An 18,534-nucleotide genomic window follows, 5' to 3' on the forward strand; every position below is an offset into this window, starting at 1 on the left:
GGTGTACACAATTTTTAAATGAATACGGAATGGTGTACCATTAAAATCATGATATTGGTGACGGGATGGTGTACACAATTTTTAAATGATTTAATATAATTAAATTTAATGGTGTACATGTTGGTGTACAATATTATGATATACGAGAATAATGACAGAATGATGTACACAATTTTAAATGATAGCTTGTGAGATTGGTAGACATAACGTACAACATTTGGGGTATACTAATAGGAAATATATAAACCATTATTTCAATTTACTGGTGTACATCATTTCGTACACTGAATTTGTACACTATCTCATAAACCTTCAAATACACCAAATAATTCTCTATTTTATAGATATGGTGTATAATATTTTTGAATATATAACCTATTACTTCAATATACTAGTGTACATCATTTTGTACACTGATGTCTGTACACTATCTCATAAACTTTCAAGTACACCAAATAATTCTCTATCTCATAGATTCGGTGTACAATATTTTTGAAGGTGTACGATAGACGATCTAAAGAGTTATAAATGGCGTCATCTACTATTTTATTATTTTATGTACACTATCGTTGTTTTATCTTTAAAATTATTGTTGTACACTATTTTTAATATTATTTTGTACACCATCGAATTCAGATAAAACAAGATAGAATATTACGTAACCGTAAAATATAATAAAATTAAAATCTTTAGAGATGTATAAAATTTAGTATTTCAAAATATATAAAAATATTAATGATGTTAGTATTTTAAAACTAATATTACATACCCGCAAAATATAATAAAAATAAAATTTTAGTATTTTAGTAAACTTATTTTAGCTAAATATAACAAAATTAGTATTTTAATATGTATTAAAAATTGAAAATGTTAGTATAGTAAAATGTTAAAAATAATACATATCCGCAAAATATAACAAAATTAAAATCTTTAAAATACTTAAAAAGATTAGTATTTTAAAATGTATAAAGTGATTGAAAGAATTTTATTGATGTGTATTTTTTAAATTAAGAAATATATTAGTAATTAGAAGATAAAAAAATTATTGGGCTAGCCCATTTAATATCACACTCATATGTCTTTTGTTTTTATATGTTTACATAACAAAACAACAAAAGGATATATTTGTCTATTACCAAAATCTCTATATTAGAGAGGAGCTCTATTAGAGAAGAAGAGAAAAGTACCTATTCCTCTAATATCTAAAAAAACTATCTAGTTTACAAATTATTTGTGATAAAAGTGTCTAGTTGGCAACTTATCTCAAGATATTTTGATGTATCACTTACAAACATGCATGAAAGCTACATTTATTCTCTAACTAGATCAATTTCATAAAACAGAAAATATCAAAAATATTATATAAAAACAGAAATTAAGCAATAATATCTTATAAATCCAACACCAATGTCAGAAAACAAACATGCCAAAAGGCAACAACATAAATATTGTTCAGCTAAGGCCCTTACCTTAGAAATTTATTGGAATAAGTTTTAAAACCAACGAAAAATATGGAAAAGTACTAGGACTCTCCTTAGAGAATCAAACGGAGAAAGCTCTTCTCACTTATTTGAAAAAGAAAGAAAGATAAAAAACCAAAGAGTTGAGAGTTGGGAACTGGTAACTTCATCAAACGACTCTCACTGACCATCATTCGCACTTGAGCATGGCTTTGATCCTTTGAACGGTGGAGCTAATCAAGGTATTGACTGTGGTGGCAGAAACTTCCAGGTTGGTATCAGGAGAGTAACTCGGACCGGAGACAAGGATCTGGAAAGCCACGGTGAGGAGTGTATAGCTGCCACCCTCGGCTTCGCCCTCGGAAGGACGGCCGTCACGGGAGATCATAAAACCGGAAGGGAGGATTGGAATGGTGGTAGGATCGATATCGCCTGAAATGGCAGCGCAGGCGGTGTTTAGATCCATTGGAGCGTAGGCCACCATTCCTCCCAATGCATCTTTGAAGCTATCTTGGAGTATCATTAGCTTAGTATTAATATCCCTAATTGAAGGCTATATAAGAAAACAAAAAAAAAAACCAATCATATAGTTAATGCCAAAGTTATTGAAATTGTAATAGAATTTATTAATATAGATGTGAATAACTTTCCGATTTATTCAAGATTTGATGACCGGATCTATAAAACAAAAACGAACAAAGTTGACCGGTTCTATGGAACTTTTGCTCTTTTATCACATCTCTATTTAAATGCTAGCTATGCTAAATATAAAGTTTTCTATCCTATAAAAATCATTAGTTTTTTCAGTAAGAGTAATATATATACCTCGAGAAAAGACACAGTGTTCCTTGGGTTTGATCCGGTGACGAAACGAGCAGCCTCAGTCGCTGGATTCCCATGGCACAGAACGTCCCACTTTTTTGCATACAAACATTAAAAATCTTGTTAATTACCAAAAAGTAAAAAAGAAGCTGATTAATAAGTTGGACTTGTGCAGTGAATGAAGCCATTTATTCTTACCTGGTGACGAACCTCCAGATTCTTAAGGAAATCGTACACTTGGACAGGAGGGAGAGGGAGGGATAAAGATGAACCAGCACAGACAATGAGACCGGGCGGTTGACCCGCCTCATTGTTTATCCGCACCCCAATCCTAATTCCGCTGTTGTTAGTTTCAGACTGTGGCGAGAAGTCGAGTTTGTTAACCATTTTCATCATCCATGCAAAGTTCCTCAACATTCTTTCTCCCAAATGCATTACGCTATTTCTGCCTCGTATTGTTTGCACAACTACAAAAAAAAATCACAACATTTTAAATTATTCATATATACCAAAAGTTTTGAAACTATCACTTGTTGTCAATATTAAATCCGCATTTTTAACACATTTTAAGTTGCACAAAAAAAAAGTTACTTTGTATATTAATGTACGATATAATATAGGTAGGTGTAGATGTAATTAAGTACCTCCGGGATTGTCATTGTTGGGCAAGGCAGGGACGGAGGTGGAGAAAATCAGCCTCTCACACGTCCTCTCAAGAGTAACGGTCCAACGTCGAGCTCCGTAGCCAAAGCCGCCGTATAAGAGGTCTCTGTAAAGCTTATGTGGCCGCACTCTATTATCATTCACTACCACATGCTCTATCCACGTCACCTGCCCATTTGTTTTTGTTATTTTCTGGTTTTGCTTTCAATAACACATATTCTCTAAAAAGTTATTGAAGCTCTCTATATATACACTAATGAAATGGAGAAGAACAGAAGTTTAATTTGAGAAATAAAGGTAAGAGTCTATTAATTGTAGATGTCTAGATGAAAATGTTGATCAACATCAATGGGAATAGTTAGAAAGAAAAATGTGTGTGTGTGTGTGTTTGTAAACTATATATTAAAACACAATAGATTTACATATATAATAAAAAGGGATTTTAAAGAGAAGAGAGACCTTAGAGAAGCCGTGGGGCAAGGCTTGAATGAGCACACCTGAGGGACGTTTGGTGCAAATGGGAAACGAAAGATCAAACTCAATGTTTGGGAGATGACACGACACATCAGCAATCATCCAGACATTGTCTTCAATTTGTTGGCAAGTCCTTAGGATCATAAATTCCCTCGGTGGCACCAATGGTGACAGTATGTGCAGTTGCTCATAAATCTGTTTTATTTATCATCCAATTTGTTTTCACCAAATGCTCATAAGTCTTAACAAATAAAATTTTAAAATATTGTAAAGATTCATACCACTCTTGAGAAAGTTTTTCCTCGATGGTCAACGGAATCCAAGACGTGAATCGTTTTAGCTTCGTTCACAATTGTTGGAAAAAGCCTCGCCCATTTCTCCTGCATTATATTGTAAATGTAGCTTTGAGAAAACATGTATGTACGTATAAGTTTAATAGAAAAAGGTATTACGATATTTGATCATTCATTTGTTGATGTCAGCTTAGTACGTACCGCAGTTAAGAAGATGTCGATCAAGTTTCCAGCATCCATTTGAACCACCACGACATCTTTAGAAGACTCAGGACGACCATTTGTGTTAGTCTTAGTAAAATATTTCTCATAGAGCCCTGGATCAATGACGAGCCTATCATCAATAGACGACTTTTTCCACATTGTATCATCCATTTGAATGAGGCTCAAAACCTCTGACACCGCTTTTTCCGCTGCTTCCAACATTGCAATTTTCTCCAGTTGAGATAGTGGTTGGAAATTCTGCATTTCCAGCGGCTTTCGCGGCTGAGGCGGTGCGGTGGTGTTCATGTTTCCACGAGTGTATGGTCCTCTAAATATGCTTGAAGGCTCGGGGAGACGGTTAGAAGAGGTTCCGTACAATGCTGGACGGTTCTTGGACGTTGATGCATGGTTTGATGGACCATGGAGATAGGGTGTGGCCTCGACGTTATGCATTGAGTGACCTCCGTACTGTTTTAGGTAGTTTGAGACTCTTTCATACTGAAATTCATATTTTGATCAATAAAAACTATATGAGTGATTATATTTTTTCCAATGTAGAGACGATTTCTAGTTTAAAAAATTAAAATCTCATATAGTCACATCACATATGATGCCAAGAAAATCACTCTCCAATAGAGTGCCAACTCATCAAAATTCAGTGAAATATTAATTATTTCTGTCAAATGAATGAATTAGATGAATACTAAGTACACCTAAATCTAATAGTTATATAGAGATGTAATACACTAATACTCATGCACCTTATCAACAGTTTCGTTTTAAATATTTGATTAATAATTAAGTAAAAAAACTACAAATAATTTGATTACTTAATTAATGTTTTGGAATACCAAAACAACAAAAAAAATGTTGCGTTAAAATTTTGAACAGCCAAAATATTTTTTTACTTAAATGTATACAAACTTTTACATTCATACTTAATTAATAATTATAAGTATTTTTTTAAGTATATAAGTCATGAAAAATCAGACTATTTTAGTATTTAAAAATAAATTGCACGCAAAAATGAACTGAATAATAGGTAAAACCAGAAAAGTAACAAATCATATTATTGTTCATATAAACGCATAATCACAAAACTGAGGCGTGCAAATCATGAATATTTTCAAAACATTACTAGGATAAAAAAAAGGTCATCAACTTTAGAAATTAGAATTTCATTTTGCAACATATGAGATAGTAAAAATAAATACTGATTACGCGAAATATAATTTATTTTTTATATAAATACTTGCGAAATTATACCTCATCTTTGAGATAAGCGTTTTGTGCACGGAGTTTTTGGAGATGTCGAAGTTGGTCTTCTCTCCCAGGACCACGACCACCACATGGAGGGCAAACCACATTATTCAGTGCATCTTCCATTGATTCGTTCTCACGTCTAATCTTAATATTTTCTGCCCTAAGCGCTGCATTGTCTGCTTTTTCATTGTGACTCTAGAAAAATAAATCAATTTTGGTTTTTAAAACAGAATTGTCGTGTTAATTCTACTGTGGTAGACAAAAAAAATCAATAATGAAGATGAACAATAATAATGACTAGTATATAACCATTAATTGGTTTAACTAAATTAAATCATTTTTTATGATATACAATAGTATAAAACAAACAATAGATAAGACAAAAAGAATTACCTTAGCTTGAGTTCTTTTGTTTTGAAACCAAAATTTGATTTGTTTTGGTTTCAGATTCAGTTCTTCACCCAACAGACGTCGCTGAAATTCGTCTGGATGAGGACATTCCTTGAAATACCTTCAATCGATTAAAAAATATTAACAACGAATTACGAAGCCAACTTTTTAAAAAGTAATATAAATTAATTAGATTAGATTAAGATCTTACGTTTCAAGCCTATGAATTTGTTCATTAGTGTGGCGATGGTAACCCTTCTTCTCGTGACGGTTGTTGGTGTTGGCGTCTACATCATTTTCCCGTTCATCACTTGAGTTGTCATCGCGAGTAAAATCCATATTTTCTAAATCCAAATGAAAGATGATATACAGAAGATATGAACAATCTAATCGCTATATATTTATATAAAAAATAATAGAAAACTATATTAGGTAAATAATGTATAAAAGATTGTTTTGGGTCATCATATTAAAGATTTATTTCATTTTCTTCAATTTTAATTAGGAAATAGAACAAGTAGGACAAGCCTCAAAATAAAATAAAACAAAACACATTTATGAAAAAAATCTCATTTACAGATTTTCAACCTTTTGGGAACGTTACTTTTAAAGGTAATTTATCATTTCTATTTTATATTATTTTAGTAAAAAGGAGAAATGTTTATATTTTATTTTAAATTTTGATTTATATACATCGTTATTTCACGCTTTACCAAAAACTACAATGGTTGTAAATCCAAAATATGATAGAAAAACTTATTTTCCTTTTGATTGAAAATATATTAAATACCCAGTAAGGATATAAAATATTGACATTCAATGTTTCTGTTGAATAATTTATGTTCCTTTTCTAATTACTTGATAAACTTTAATCTAAATTTATTGTGGTGTCATTTTATCAACCTCACAAACTAAAAGCTAAACTACATCTCTTTGTAAAATAGTTCACATATGTCACTATTACATTAATTTTACTTTTTTATGAAAAACATAATTATAAGATCAAATCTTATACCTAATATTCTTATCACCTCTGTTTGATCCTAGGTGAAACAAAAAAAAGGTGAATCATCTGATCATTTATATTGTAAGAACAAAATTTTTTTGCATATATGATTCGAGCTAGTTTGTAACAAAAAAAGCGCTCAAATATGTTGTTGGATGTTGAAGAGGAGAATCCAATATATATGAGAAGTAATTTTTAAAAGATCAAGATATGTGTTTTCACATTTCACAAGCTTTCTTAAAATATTATAGACCAAAATAACAGTTGTTTTTTTACATTATTACATGTTTGCAATTTCAAAAATTAATCTCACTTACTTATTTGAAAATGGAACAAAACCTCTATAAATTAATATTCTATCTCATAAATTAGTAACTTCTATAATTTTAATAAATTCTTTCTGTTCCAAGTTGGGACCAGTGTAAAAATGACATAAATCGATAAAATAATATTTTTTTTCAAAATCATATATAAACATATGGTCTCTACAATATAAATAATTAATAATTGTATAAAGTTATCAATAAATATATTAAGTGAAATATAACTCTAGTATTTTTATATATTGTATTAATTCTTGGTAGAGTTTATTTCTAATATTTTTACTACATTGAAAAGGTTTGCACTATGTTTTAAACTTAATAATTGTTTTTCTACTTGTAATTGATTTTTGAAAGATATTAATTATAAAGGAAATAACTGTGTTTGAGAGAGTATATATATATTATATGATAGGATTAAGAAGGATGTTTTATCTTCATTGGTCAAGATGGAAAAAATAGTTAACATGATCTCTCATCTTGAATTATGTAATAAGTCTATGCATTTACTGATCCATTTGAAATAGCAGAATATGAAATCAAATTAATTTTATTGAGATGGAAGCTAATGAACTATTAAATATGAAGAATTTGAAATCCTTTACCTTTTGCTTATGTGATATTACCAAGCTATGATGTGAGTTTGTATGTGATATCATGTTTTATATGTAATATTTCGAAAACAAATATATAAACAAATAAAGAGAAGCAAATGAAACAAAACTTTGGCTTTTTTATATATCATTTGTCATTTATCATTTACAAACCTAAAAGTCAAAGATAAACCAAAGGATACCCTGATTTGTTAATGTTATGATATTTGAGCAAAACTGTGGAGTATAATATATTATAACTCATTGAATATAACCACATAGTCATAACAAATCAAAATAAAATAAAAGTTTCCAAAACGTAGTCATAACAAATAACAAAATTATTTAAAGGTTTTCAATTTTTACAAGATAAAGTATATTAAAAATGATAAAATAGAATAATATGTAACTTTGTTAACATCTTGGAAAAAATAGAAAATTTAATATGAAGTTGTGTCTACGAATTCTATTTATGTTCTAGTTATTGTACATATTCAAATTAACGATGCTAAATCATTCTTCTGATATTGAGTTGTGTCACATGTTAAGTATATTTATTTTAATTTTCTTAGTATCATAATGTTTTCTTTCTTGTATGATTAGGTGCACATGGAATATATGTCATACTATTTTAAAATTCATATTTTATTAATTCTTTTGTCATAGCTAGCCATCATATATAGGTAGACCAGTATATAATAGAAAAAAAGAACACATTCAAATGATTTTGATTTCTTCTAACACTAGATTAATCTTAACTTCACCTTTTTTTTTGTCACAGTTAACATCTTATATAACTTCATTTCAAATGTCTATATTTTTTAATGTCTACATAAATATACATTTCATCACACGATTTACAATATGAATACATGTTTATAAGCTTTTAGATCATGGAATATAAAATAGTGCACTTTTTAATTATGTCGATATAGTCTTTGATTTTTAAAAAATTAAAGATGAAAAATTAGAAAATTATGTGATGCATTAGGACTCAATAATAGAGACTATACATAATAACAATTGCAGTTAGTTCTTAGTTGGATATAATAGGTCAGTAAAATATATTATTACAAACATCAACTCTGCACTACGCAAGATGTAGTAAATTACGAAAATATATGATAAACAAATTCGCATACTACATTATGACTACAATAGCCACCTTCCCTATACATTATGACTTCTAACATTGAAAAAATTTGCAAACATTTGGTGTAAATTAACAAATTAAAAACATTTGGTCTAATGTATGAAGAAAAAACTAGATATTCCGCTAATTTAAACAAACATTTGGCCTTATAAGAAATTTTAGGTAAGAAAAAATTCTGAGAAGTCTTTTTTATTCACATCACATAGTCAATATTCAATTCAATGCATATAAATTTCATGTAAAGCTTCTTTTTTCCTCGGATCCCATTCATTATTTTACTTACCATTGAATACTTTCACCGTGTAGTCTTTTTTTAGAAATCGTTGAATATCAAAAACAAGAAGAAGAAAAAGAAACCGTGTTTTCAATGTGCTGTCATACGATTCATGACCCTTTATGAATCTAATACAGAGTTTGAAACATAAACTAAACTTGGAAGTTTGCCAAAAAAAAAAAAAAAAAAAAAACTTGGAAATAACACTTCTCAAAAAGATATTGGGTCAAAGTCTAAAACTGAAAACGAAACTAGAGGCATTATTCTCTAATTCAAACAAAGTTTAGGGCTTGGGAAGAAATATTCACAAAAAGGAAGTTTCCGAAAATTCTTTTATATTATTCCCCAAGCAAACCATTCAATATCATTGATTATTGATATAAAACCCATATAAAGGTGTCTCTCATCATCCTCCATTCCCATACATCACTTTCCTCGATCTCACTTTCTCTCTCTTATCATCATCTCCTGGTATTCTCTCTCTCTCATCTCCGTGATGGTGCTCTCCCACGCCGTATCGGAGTCGGACGTCTCCGTCCACTCCACATTCGCATCACGTTACGTCCGTACTTCACTTCCTAGGTACAAAAAATATAACACAATCTTGATCACATTATACTTCTATATTTTCGATAAAAATGGAGGGCTAAAAACGTAGATATCAGGTTCAAGATGCCGGAAAACTCGATTCCTAAGGAAGCGGCGTATCAGATCATCAACGACGAGCTGATGCTTGACGGGAATCCACGGTTGAACTTAGCCTCCTTTGTGACGACATGGATGGAGCCTGAGTGTGATAAACTCATCATGTCCTCCATCAACAAGAACTATGTTGACATGGACGAGTACCCCGTCACCACCGAACTTCAGGTATATATAGTTCTAAGTCATGACTTTTTGAAAACGAGATTTAATCATAACTATATATATCGGCTTATGTATGGAGAAAAATGTTTATAGAATCTTTAGATTGTTTTTTTCCAAACGACTTTGTGATAGAATGTGGTCGAGTTATGATAAACTCAAATGTTTGAATGACCCGGCCATTCATATTCTGGATCGAGATTATAGACCATTATTAATCAGTATGATTCATAATTAAGATGCTTTGTTATTCAAAAAGAAAACTTTTCTTTTAATCTTTTTCTATGTGTATAAGTATATATATATATATATATATATATATATATATATATATATATATATATATATGTATGCCAACGTTGTTGATTTTCTTGTATGGTTGTGTTGATCGGGTAATCGACTTTGGGTGATTTTGAATAATATAGTATTAGAGGGTATAATTTAATACTACTTTATTTCCGTTTACGTAGTACAGTTTGTTTTTGGGGGAGGTTGGATCTCGGAAATACTAGCCGGTGACTTATGAGGGTCTTTTTAAAGTCTTAAGGTTGTCAATAATTTGCACAAAAAAAAAGGTTCTTATTAACAAAAAAAAAAAACTTAGTTTCTTAAAAATATTTGATACTGTTATTAGTTTGAATCATTCATTAATAAGATGCTTTATCATGGAATCTGATTTCCATGCGTATTTAAATGGACACCTACTATGTTGACTTTTTCAATGGTGTGTGACTGTGTTGATCAAATTTAGGATAATATGGACTATGCTATAGTAATTAGGGGGAATATTTGTACTACCTTATTTCCGCAAATACCATCCATTGTAGTTGAGTTATTTTGTGAGGACTTCCTTTAATCTTAATAATTGGTCCTACAGTACTAATATGCGAATTGATAGCTAGATACTTTTAACTAATGATATATTTTTATTGGGCCATAACGGAAATAAAAGGAAGACAATATGAAATATCGGTTATGGTTTGAAATTATTAGATTTCTCGTGTTTCAAATTAAAAACTTAAAAAATGACCTAATTTTCTAGCATATTTTTTTTTTTTGCCAACTAGTATCTGATCGTAATTATTTACATCAAAAGCTAAAACATGATACCATGTTGGATTATAGAATAGTATTGTTTATGAGTCTTATGACAATAGGACTTATCTCCACGACTTAGTGTGTGCATTAATCTTAGTTTTGCTTTCACATCTGTCACATTGTTTATTGTCCACTAAGAATATTGTATTAAGCATCAATCTCGATGTCAGAAAATGATTAGTCAAGTGGGTTTCACTAATTTATTCTTTTTGTTTTAATATTAAAAAACAGAACCGATGTGTGAACATGATTGCACATCTATTCAATGCACCGTTAGAAGAGGCGGAGACCGCCGTCGGAGTAGGAACCGTTGGATCATCGGAGGCCATAATGTTGGCCGGTTTGGCCTTCAAGCGTAAATGGCAGAACAAGCGCAAAGCTGAAGGCAAACCCGTCGATAAACCCAACATTGTCACCGGAGCCAATGTTCAAGTAACGTTTTCTAAATAAAAGATGCTTACTAAACATAATCTTTTTGATCAATTTTCTTATAACGATTCAAATGTTTAGGTGTGTTGGGAGAAATTCGCTAGGTACTTTGAGGTTGAACTTAAGGAAGTGAAATTGAGTGAAGGATACTATGTGATGGACCCTCAACAAGCTGTTGATATGGTTGATGAGAACACCATTTGTGTTGCGGCCATTCTTGGTTCCACTCTTAATGGAGAATTCGAAGATGTTAAACTCTTGAACGATCTCTTGGTCGAAAAGAACAAAGAAACCGGGTAATTACTTAATGGATTGTCTACATGATTACACTATACGATAAAGAATATTTAAGTTAATTAAAACAACTATGCATGTTTTTGATAGATGGGATACACCAATCCACGTGGATGCGGCAAGTGGAGGATTCATTGCACCGTTTTTGTATCCGGAATTGGAATGGGACTTTAGACTTCCCTTGGTGAAGAGTATCAATGTGAGTGGTCACAAGTATGGACTTGTGTACGCAGGGATTGGTTGGGTGATCTGGAGAAACAAAGAGGATTTGCCTGAGGAACTCATCTTCCATATCAATTATCTTGGTGCTGACCAACCCACCTTTACTCTCAATTTCTCCAAAGGTAACTAATATTTTTTTAATTATTATTTTTCTTTGTAGCTTGTCTTAATCTTTTGTGTTCGACTTTTCATTATTAGTCATGATCTAAAGTAGTCTAACCATCAAAGTGATGGAGATCAAATTGCTTTCCATTTTAAAATACGGAAACGACACCGTTTTTTAATTCGTAGTAGTGTAGTAATTGATCAATCACTATGATTAGATTAAGCAATTGTGGGAAACTTCACGTAAATTATTTCCACTTTTTGTTTTTTCCAATTTGTTTGACTTTAGTTTAAGAAATCGGTAGTAAATTATAAAATCAAAGGGATGGGAGGTCAAATTTGTTTCCATATTAAAATTGGGGAAAACATAATTAAACGTTGTCGTATTCAAAAAGTCTTCTGTCAATAAACGCAGGTTCAAGTCAAGTCATTGCTCAATACTACCAACTTATCCGATTGGGCCACGAGGTAAGTCAGTCCACGATTATATAAATTTATTAATCAAGCTAATTAATTAGACATTACTTTAACAATAAAAATGTATCAAACAGGGTTACAGAAATGTGATGGAGAATTGCAGAGAGAATATGATCGTCCTAAGGGAAGGACTTGAGAAGACAGAAAGGTTCAACATCGTCTCAAAGGACGAGGGAGTGCCACTTGTCGCTTTCTCCTTGAAAGATAGCAGCTGTCACACTGAGTTCGAAATCTCCGACATGCTTCGCAGGTTAGTTAGTTGTCTTAACTAAAAAGATTTCAAATACTCTTTTCTTATTTAAACTTTGGTTAAAGATTCATAAAATAAGTAGATATTTAATGACTATGTATATGTAATTAATTACTCTATAAATATTTGATATGTAGGTATGGATGGATAGTGCCGGCCTACACAATGCCTCCAAATGCACAACACATCACTGTTCTTCGTGTGGTTATCAGAGAAGATTTCTCGAGAACACTCGCTGAGAGACTTGTGATCGATATAGAGAAAGTGATGCGTGAGCTCGATGAGCTTCCTTCGAGAGTGATTCACAAAATATCACTTGGACAAGAGAAGAGTGAATCTAACAGCGATAACTTGATGGTCACGGTGAAGAAGAGCGATATCGACAAGCAGAGAGATATCATCACTGGCTGGAAGAAGTTTGTCGCCGACAGGAAGAAGACGAGTGGTATCTGCTAATCGAAATATATTTACTTCAAATGTTTGAAGACTTTTATTAATAATGCATAATTGCATTGATTTGGATATTTGAATGTTTCATTCCCCTTTATCGCTGAACCAAGTTTCATTTCCCTTTATTGCTGAAGTAAGTTTCATTTCCCTTTATTACTGAACCAAGTTTCATTTGACTTTGATTTGTAATATCTTTTGATATTATTATTATTGCCGTATTTTTAAATACGTTTATCTGTTTTTTTTTTTTTGTTCCTTGTGCATCATCCATTATACATAGGATTAAGAGATCTAGTAGAACCTCCTTGGATAGCGCAATGTTGTTTAACGTAATAGTTGTTGAAATGATTACTGAATGATCCCAAATTTTGGATTAGTTCATTATTAAAAAATGAAAATAATTTTGCAAGATTAACTAGTAAGGTTTGTTTTGCATATAAATATGTTGTTAGGATTGTAAACTCAAACGTGTAAAGGTCGCATAAATCGAGATCACGATATCACTCGTCTCTGGCAAGGTAGGTTGGGAACGTATTTGCTCTAAAGCTATAGCCATCTTGTAAATAGATAGACATGTATTCTAAAATGTAAATTTTTTAAAATATAACAAACTAATTTTAATTTTATTCTAAGTTTTCTTTTCTTTTTCTTATGTGGTATGAGATCTGTACCAAATTGCGTAAATGTAAGCATGATAACAAATAACAATGCACAAAATTTAATAAATAAAAAGCACTGATATCTTTATTAAGAAAGAAAAACTTAAAACTCTAGAAGAATAACATAGTAAAGCATAATAAAAAGTGAAAAAAAAAACATAACTTAAAATGAAAAGAAAGAAAGAAAGAAACTAGCTAAGAGAAATCAGTACTTCTAATTCTAATAAATTCCTAATTAAAACCCTAAGCTGGAGTGGGAGCAGACGGAGTGGATTTAGCTTTGGTAGAGCAATGAAGCTTAACCACACAGTCAAAGAAAGGGTTGTGGTAGGCTCCAAAGACAGTCTTATCACAATCTTCATCCATCTTCTGGATGGAGGCGCAACAATCCAATCCAATAGCTGGTTTGCGGGTGAAGAAAGCTTTAGCGATATCCGCCAAACATGTTTTTACATCCTTGCAATCGGCCAAGCATTTGGTTACAACCGGTGGTGGATGGAATGGAATCGGGTGGAAGCCGGCTGGGATTGGTGGGAGAGCCTTTCCGGTGGTGGGGAATGGCCAATGTGGCTTAGGGTAAAAGTGAGGGTAGAAAGGATTGTAATGCCACCATTCGAGCTCTTCAGTACGTAATGGAAATGAATCCACATTTTTTGCTGTGACTTGAGATGTGACACAGCTTGAGAAGAGTATCATGGCAACAACAAGAATTGCGAGATTCTTCATTTTTGGATTTTTTAGGAAACTTTTGAGGTTTAAGTATGTGAAGTGAGAAGAAATGTGGTTTTGATGGTTTTTGAGATGAAATGACGTTAGGATTTATATAGAAGTATTAATTAGGGTTTTTTAGTTTTTTTTTTTTGGTTGGTGATAATATCGAATTATGTATATTATTGGAATATTCTCTGATATTCTCGATGATATTCTCTGAATACTTGATGTTTGTTGTGGATTTGAGATATTTTTTCACTAAAATTAAATAATCGGATCATGATATTTATTTATTTCAAAAGTAAGTAAATGGTCATTTTATTGAACTGATATCGATATCTTATGCATGCTCCCTATATTTCAGGTTTGGGGTTACCACTAAAGAAGAATATGCTGGAATTTAAGTCTTAATTTTGGGATATTCCAACAGATATCATGAAATTTTGCGACGATCTCTTGGCACACGAAACTCAGTGGAGAAAATCACGAGTGGCAACAAAATTTGACAGAATCAAGGGAAATGTTGGCAAGAATCATTTTAGTTGAGTGCATTATCTCGTTAATTAATATATTCTTTTTGTTCTTTGTACAAGTAATTAAAAATCAATCTCACAAAAGTATGCACAATATATATGAATTGTTTCATAAGGTCGTACCTCCTTTCAACCAGCAACTAAATCTCTCAGCATAAGAAAATTGTTAGCAAGCAGTAATAAGAGTATTCAAGTAGCTAGAAGCCTAGAAGTACTAGTTAATTGTTATCGTATATATATATATATATATCAATCCTCATTGCTTAGATATTATATATTAAGCAACAATTTCACTTACTAACGTTAGATTAACTTTATATAGTTACCAAGTCATGGGTGATGGTGCATATATGCATAACGTTTTCTTGAGTTGATCCTAATAAAAGCTCGTAATATTGACAAGCATGATACATGGTATATAAACTATGATTCATATTTTATTACAAGTTTTGAAGATTTTTTTTTTCTTTGTTTTTTATTTGAAATTTAAATTTTGAAGCTTTGTTACATATGATTTTACTAAAACAATTAAAAAAAGTTTACTTCGAAGGATTTGTTTGAATGTGTTTATATAACTTTTTAACTCTTTTTTTTTAATTACTGGTAGTTCAATTCTGAAAACCTTATATTTCCATTATAGGAGATTCACACCAAATTAAATTTCTTTCTTTAGGAGAAGAAATCTCTTCTAACGAGCGTCGAATCTAATAATTCTACTATCACCTGACATATTTACCACACGACCAACACATACACCATAATGTTTTATATAATTGTGTAGTATAACGGAATGAATATTGGTGTCAAGAGTTTATAAAAGATTCAATTATATTATAAGCAGCTAATTCTTAGATCAGAAGTTAAACCATACAAGATTACAAGTTTTTTTTGTGTCTGACTTCAACCTAGCTAGCTAGTCAATGAATTCTAAATTCTCTTTAGTTCTACAATAATGATTATGTGATATATAATGGTATTCAGAACATAAAATTTGATATAAACTAGTGATTAAAAAATGATTGGAGTCCCATGGATAAAGGGAGCAGTCGCATCTCCAAGTCAAAGGATCCTCCAAATCAGAGGAAAGGTTCGGTTCCGTAGAGCAATCACCAAATCGAAAGTACGAAGGAAACGCAGGCTGGGTCCCACACGCAACTTATATTAGTGGCACAAACCTTATTTTATAATCTTAATTTTAATTATTCGTGATTATTATAAATCTTATCATTTCAAACTTGCTGTGAGATAACAACTGGAAGTAATAATGCTATTAGATTATGTTGCGTCCTTCCATACTTTCAGCATCCGTTAATTTCACTCATAGTACGTGGTATGTTGTTGTTAAATCTTAACTACTTAATCTAGTTTAATCGGTGTTTATGCAACTTTCATTTCAGTTCACACTTGATATTTTAATCGAAGTTAACTATCGTCAATTATAAATACTTAGATTTTCATTTGTATTCAATGTAAGTTTTCGTATACTGAAAACAAACCATCTTAACTGAAAATAAATATAAATTTAGCTTTCACAAGTTCAAATAATAAGCTTTTAGTTATATATGTTTATATGACCACCAAATACCAAAATTCATTATAAAAAATTTACAAACTTTTGAAAAAACCCAACATTCAGAAACTTTATTAAAATATACAAACTATTCAAAACAATTCTTTAAGTTTCCGTTAAAGTTAAACCTTACATTTTTTTCACTTGTCATAACTCATAACTAACTTATATTGACAAAAATCAAATAGTTTTGGCCATTTACAACTGATAACTTCTATGTAGAGTAAAGTGATAAACAAATGATAAGAGAAATTTACCTAATGAGACCATAGACTTCTGAAAAACACGGCTAACATATTTGAATATAATATAATGCAAATACGCGGATTCAACCATATAATGTCAACCTCTATATGCACAACTGTCTATCTCCACCAAATAATATTTTTAAAATTTTATATAACTCTGTTTTCCTCCAAACATTCTCTTGTATATATACTCTCATCTCTTCTTGGATCCTCTCCTAAAAACCAAACAAACAAAACTTCTTCATACCTTTTGCTTGCTCCTACAATCTCTCCTTGAATCCGAATCTTTCTTCATATAATGGGAAACTATGTTTCTTCTGCACTAAGCAAAACGTCTTCATCATCATCATCGGCGGCGAAAGTGATTCTCCCCGACGGTGGAGTACGTAACATTCACGCGCCGATGAAAGCTGCCGAGCTTATGATGGAGATTCCAAGCTTCTTCCTCGTCGACGCAAAGTCTTTAAAGATCGGTCGGAAGTTTTGTCCGTTAGCCGCCGATGACGACCTTCAAATCAAAGGCTGCCACGTGTACGTAGCTTTCCCTATGACGCGTGCCACGTCAGCTGCTAATGCTTCGGATTTGGCTCGGTTATTCGTAGCTGCTAAGAAACAGCGCCGCCACCGCGTGGGAAGTGATCATTCTTCCGCCGCCGTGAAACACTGTCATAATAACGGAAGGGTTTCGCCGGACGGGGAAGGAGATGACGTCAAGGTGATTTCAGCGGGATCAAAGCTGAACCTAGAAGATATCGAAGAGTTTTCGGCGGCGGAGTTTATGCATAGGATCTCAGTTTCGAAATCTAAGAAACCAAAATTAGAAACTATAGTTGAAGAATCTTTGTCTTAAAACTAAAAATGAAATTTCATTTTTCGAACATTTTTTCATGTTTTGCTATTGTTGTTTTCTAATCCTCTCCGCGCAAGTGGCTTGGCTTCTCTTTTGTGGTATTAATGAACAGAAAGAGACATTATTCGACTATTCGAGAATGAACATGTTATCTTTACAATATTTTTTTTTGTCTGTCTACATGAAAAGCAAATTCCTTGGTTCACTCGTTTAGCCTTTTTTTTCGGATTTGATTTCAACCAAGAAAAATGAAAATTATAAAATGACAGTAGAAAAAAAATGTTATTCAAGCAAACAACAAGTGTAGTTTTCAAAAAAAGTATAATACACGATAATTCTTTTTCTTTAACACCCAACTTAGTGATTTCAAATAAGAGTTTAGATCAGCATTACACAGTAACACAGAAGACAGAACCATTGAAAACTTGTAACATAATAAAACTGAAGGATGGTACGGGGTGGAATTGAAGGAAATGAGTATTTGAAATCAAGAAGTTTGGTGTTAAAATGTTGCTTTGGGAGAGAAAATTTTTGAATCTTAAAAATAAACTGTAATTATTTACTTAACTAACTGTCACTAATTGACTTTTTCTGAAATGAAAAATACAAACCATTTATATTGATAAATTTATAAACAAACAAACAAGATTTGATTCGTAACATAATATTCGAATCTGTGACTAAATATATCTAATTATAGTAGTCATTTTCACGTAGAGATGTGTGTACTTGGGACTTCATCAATCGTGTTCGACTGTTTGGTCATGTCGGTTAAGTTTTTCCGCGGATGCAAAATCATTTATTTATTTATTATCAATTAACTAATTCAATAATCACGTATTTTTTCTTCTTTCTTAAA

At 31.5% G+C, this 18,534-nt stretch overlaps 5 protein-coding genes across 5 annotated transcripts; 3 read left to right on the forward strand and 2 right to left on the reverse strand.

Moving 5' to 3' along the window:
* Nucleotides 1–1,409: 1,409 nt before the first annotated feature.
* On the reverse strand, nucleotides 1,410–5,908 carry HDG9 (homeodomain GLABROUS 9; the record flags this gene model as incomplete). Its single annotated transcript, NM_121738.2, has 10 exons — nucleotides 1,410–2,013; nucleotides 2,286–2,375; nucleotides 2,481–2,749; nucleotides 2,927–3,113; nucleotides 3,405–3,614; nucleotides 3,701–3,799; nucleotides 3,914–4,414; nucleotides 5,183–5,374; nucleotides 5,573–5,690; nucleotides 5,781–5,908. 10 exons carry the CDS (start codon nucleotides 5,906–5,908, stop codon nucleotides 1,651–1,653), a joined length of 2,157 nt encoding a protein of 718 aa, NP_197234.1. The 3' UTR covers nucleotides 1,410–1,650.
* Nucleotides 5,909–9,180: 3,272 nt separating this feature from the next.
* Nucleotides 9,181–13,346, forward strand: GAD (glutamate decarboxylase). The gene is made up of 8 exons (NM_121739.4): nucleotides 9,181–9,497; nucleotides 9,581–9,785; nucleotides 11,109–11,309; nucleotides 11,388–11,602; nucleotides 11,691–11,944; nucleotides 12,343–12,395; nucleotides 12,479–12,654; nucleotides 12,792–13,346. The coding sequence occupies exons 1-8, from the start codon at nucleotides 9,412–9,414 to the stop codon at nucleotides 13,108–13,110; spliced, it is 1,509 nt and encodes a 502-aa protein (NP_197235.1). The 5' UTR covers nucleotides 9,181–9,411; the 3' UTR covers nucleotides 13,111–13,346.
* A 548-nt stretch (nucleotides 13,347–13,894) lies between these two features.
* Nucleotides 13,895–14,539, reverse strand: AT5G17340 (Putative membrane lipoprotein). The gene has a single exon (NM_121740.2). It carries the CDS (start codon nucleotides 14,487–14,489, stop codon nucleotides 14,007–14,009), a length of 483 nt encoding a protein of 160 aa, NP_197236.1. The 5' UTR covers nucleotides 14,490–14,539; the 3' UTR covers nucleotides 13,895–14,006.
* On the forward strand, nucleotides 14,055–14,878 carry AT5G17345 (uncharacterized protein; the record flags this gene model as incomplete). The annotated part of the gene is made up of 2 exons (NM_001343494.1): nucleotides 14,055–14,392; nucleotides 14,839–14,878. 2 exons carry the CDS (start codon nucleotides 14,055–14,057, stop codon nucleotides 14,876–14,878), a joined length of 378 nt encoding a protein of 125 aa, NP_001332050.1.
* Nucleotides 14,879–16,768: 1,890 nt separating this feature from the next.
* AT5G17350 (uncharacterized protein) lies at nucleotides 16,769–17,879 on the forward strand. The gene has a single exon (NM_121741.2). It carries the CDS (start codon nucleotides 17,124–17,126, stop codon nucleotides 17,673–17,675), a length of 552 nt encoding a protein of 183 aa, NP_197237.1. The 5' UTR covers nucleotides 16,769–17,123; the 3' UTR covers nucleotides 17,676–17,879.
* Nucleotides 17,880–18,534: the final 655 nt, after the last annotated feature.

The sequence above is a fragment of the Arabidopsis thaliana genome, chromosome 5 (genome assembly GCF_000001735.4).
Source record: "Arabidopsis thaliana chromosome 5, partial sequence".
NCBI lineage: Eukaryota > Viridiplantae > Streptophyta > Magnoliopsida > Brassicales > Brassicaceae > Arabidopsis > Arabidopsis thaliana.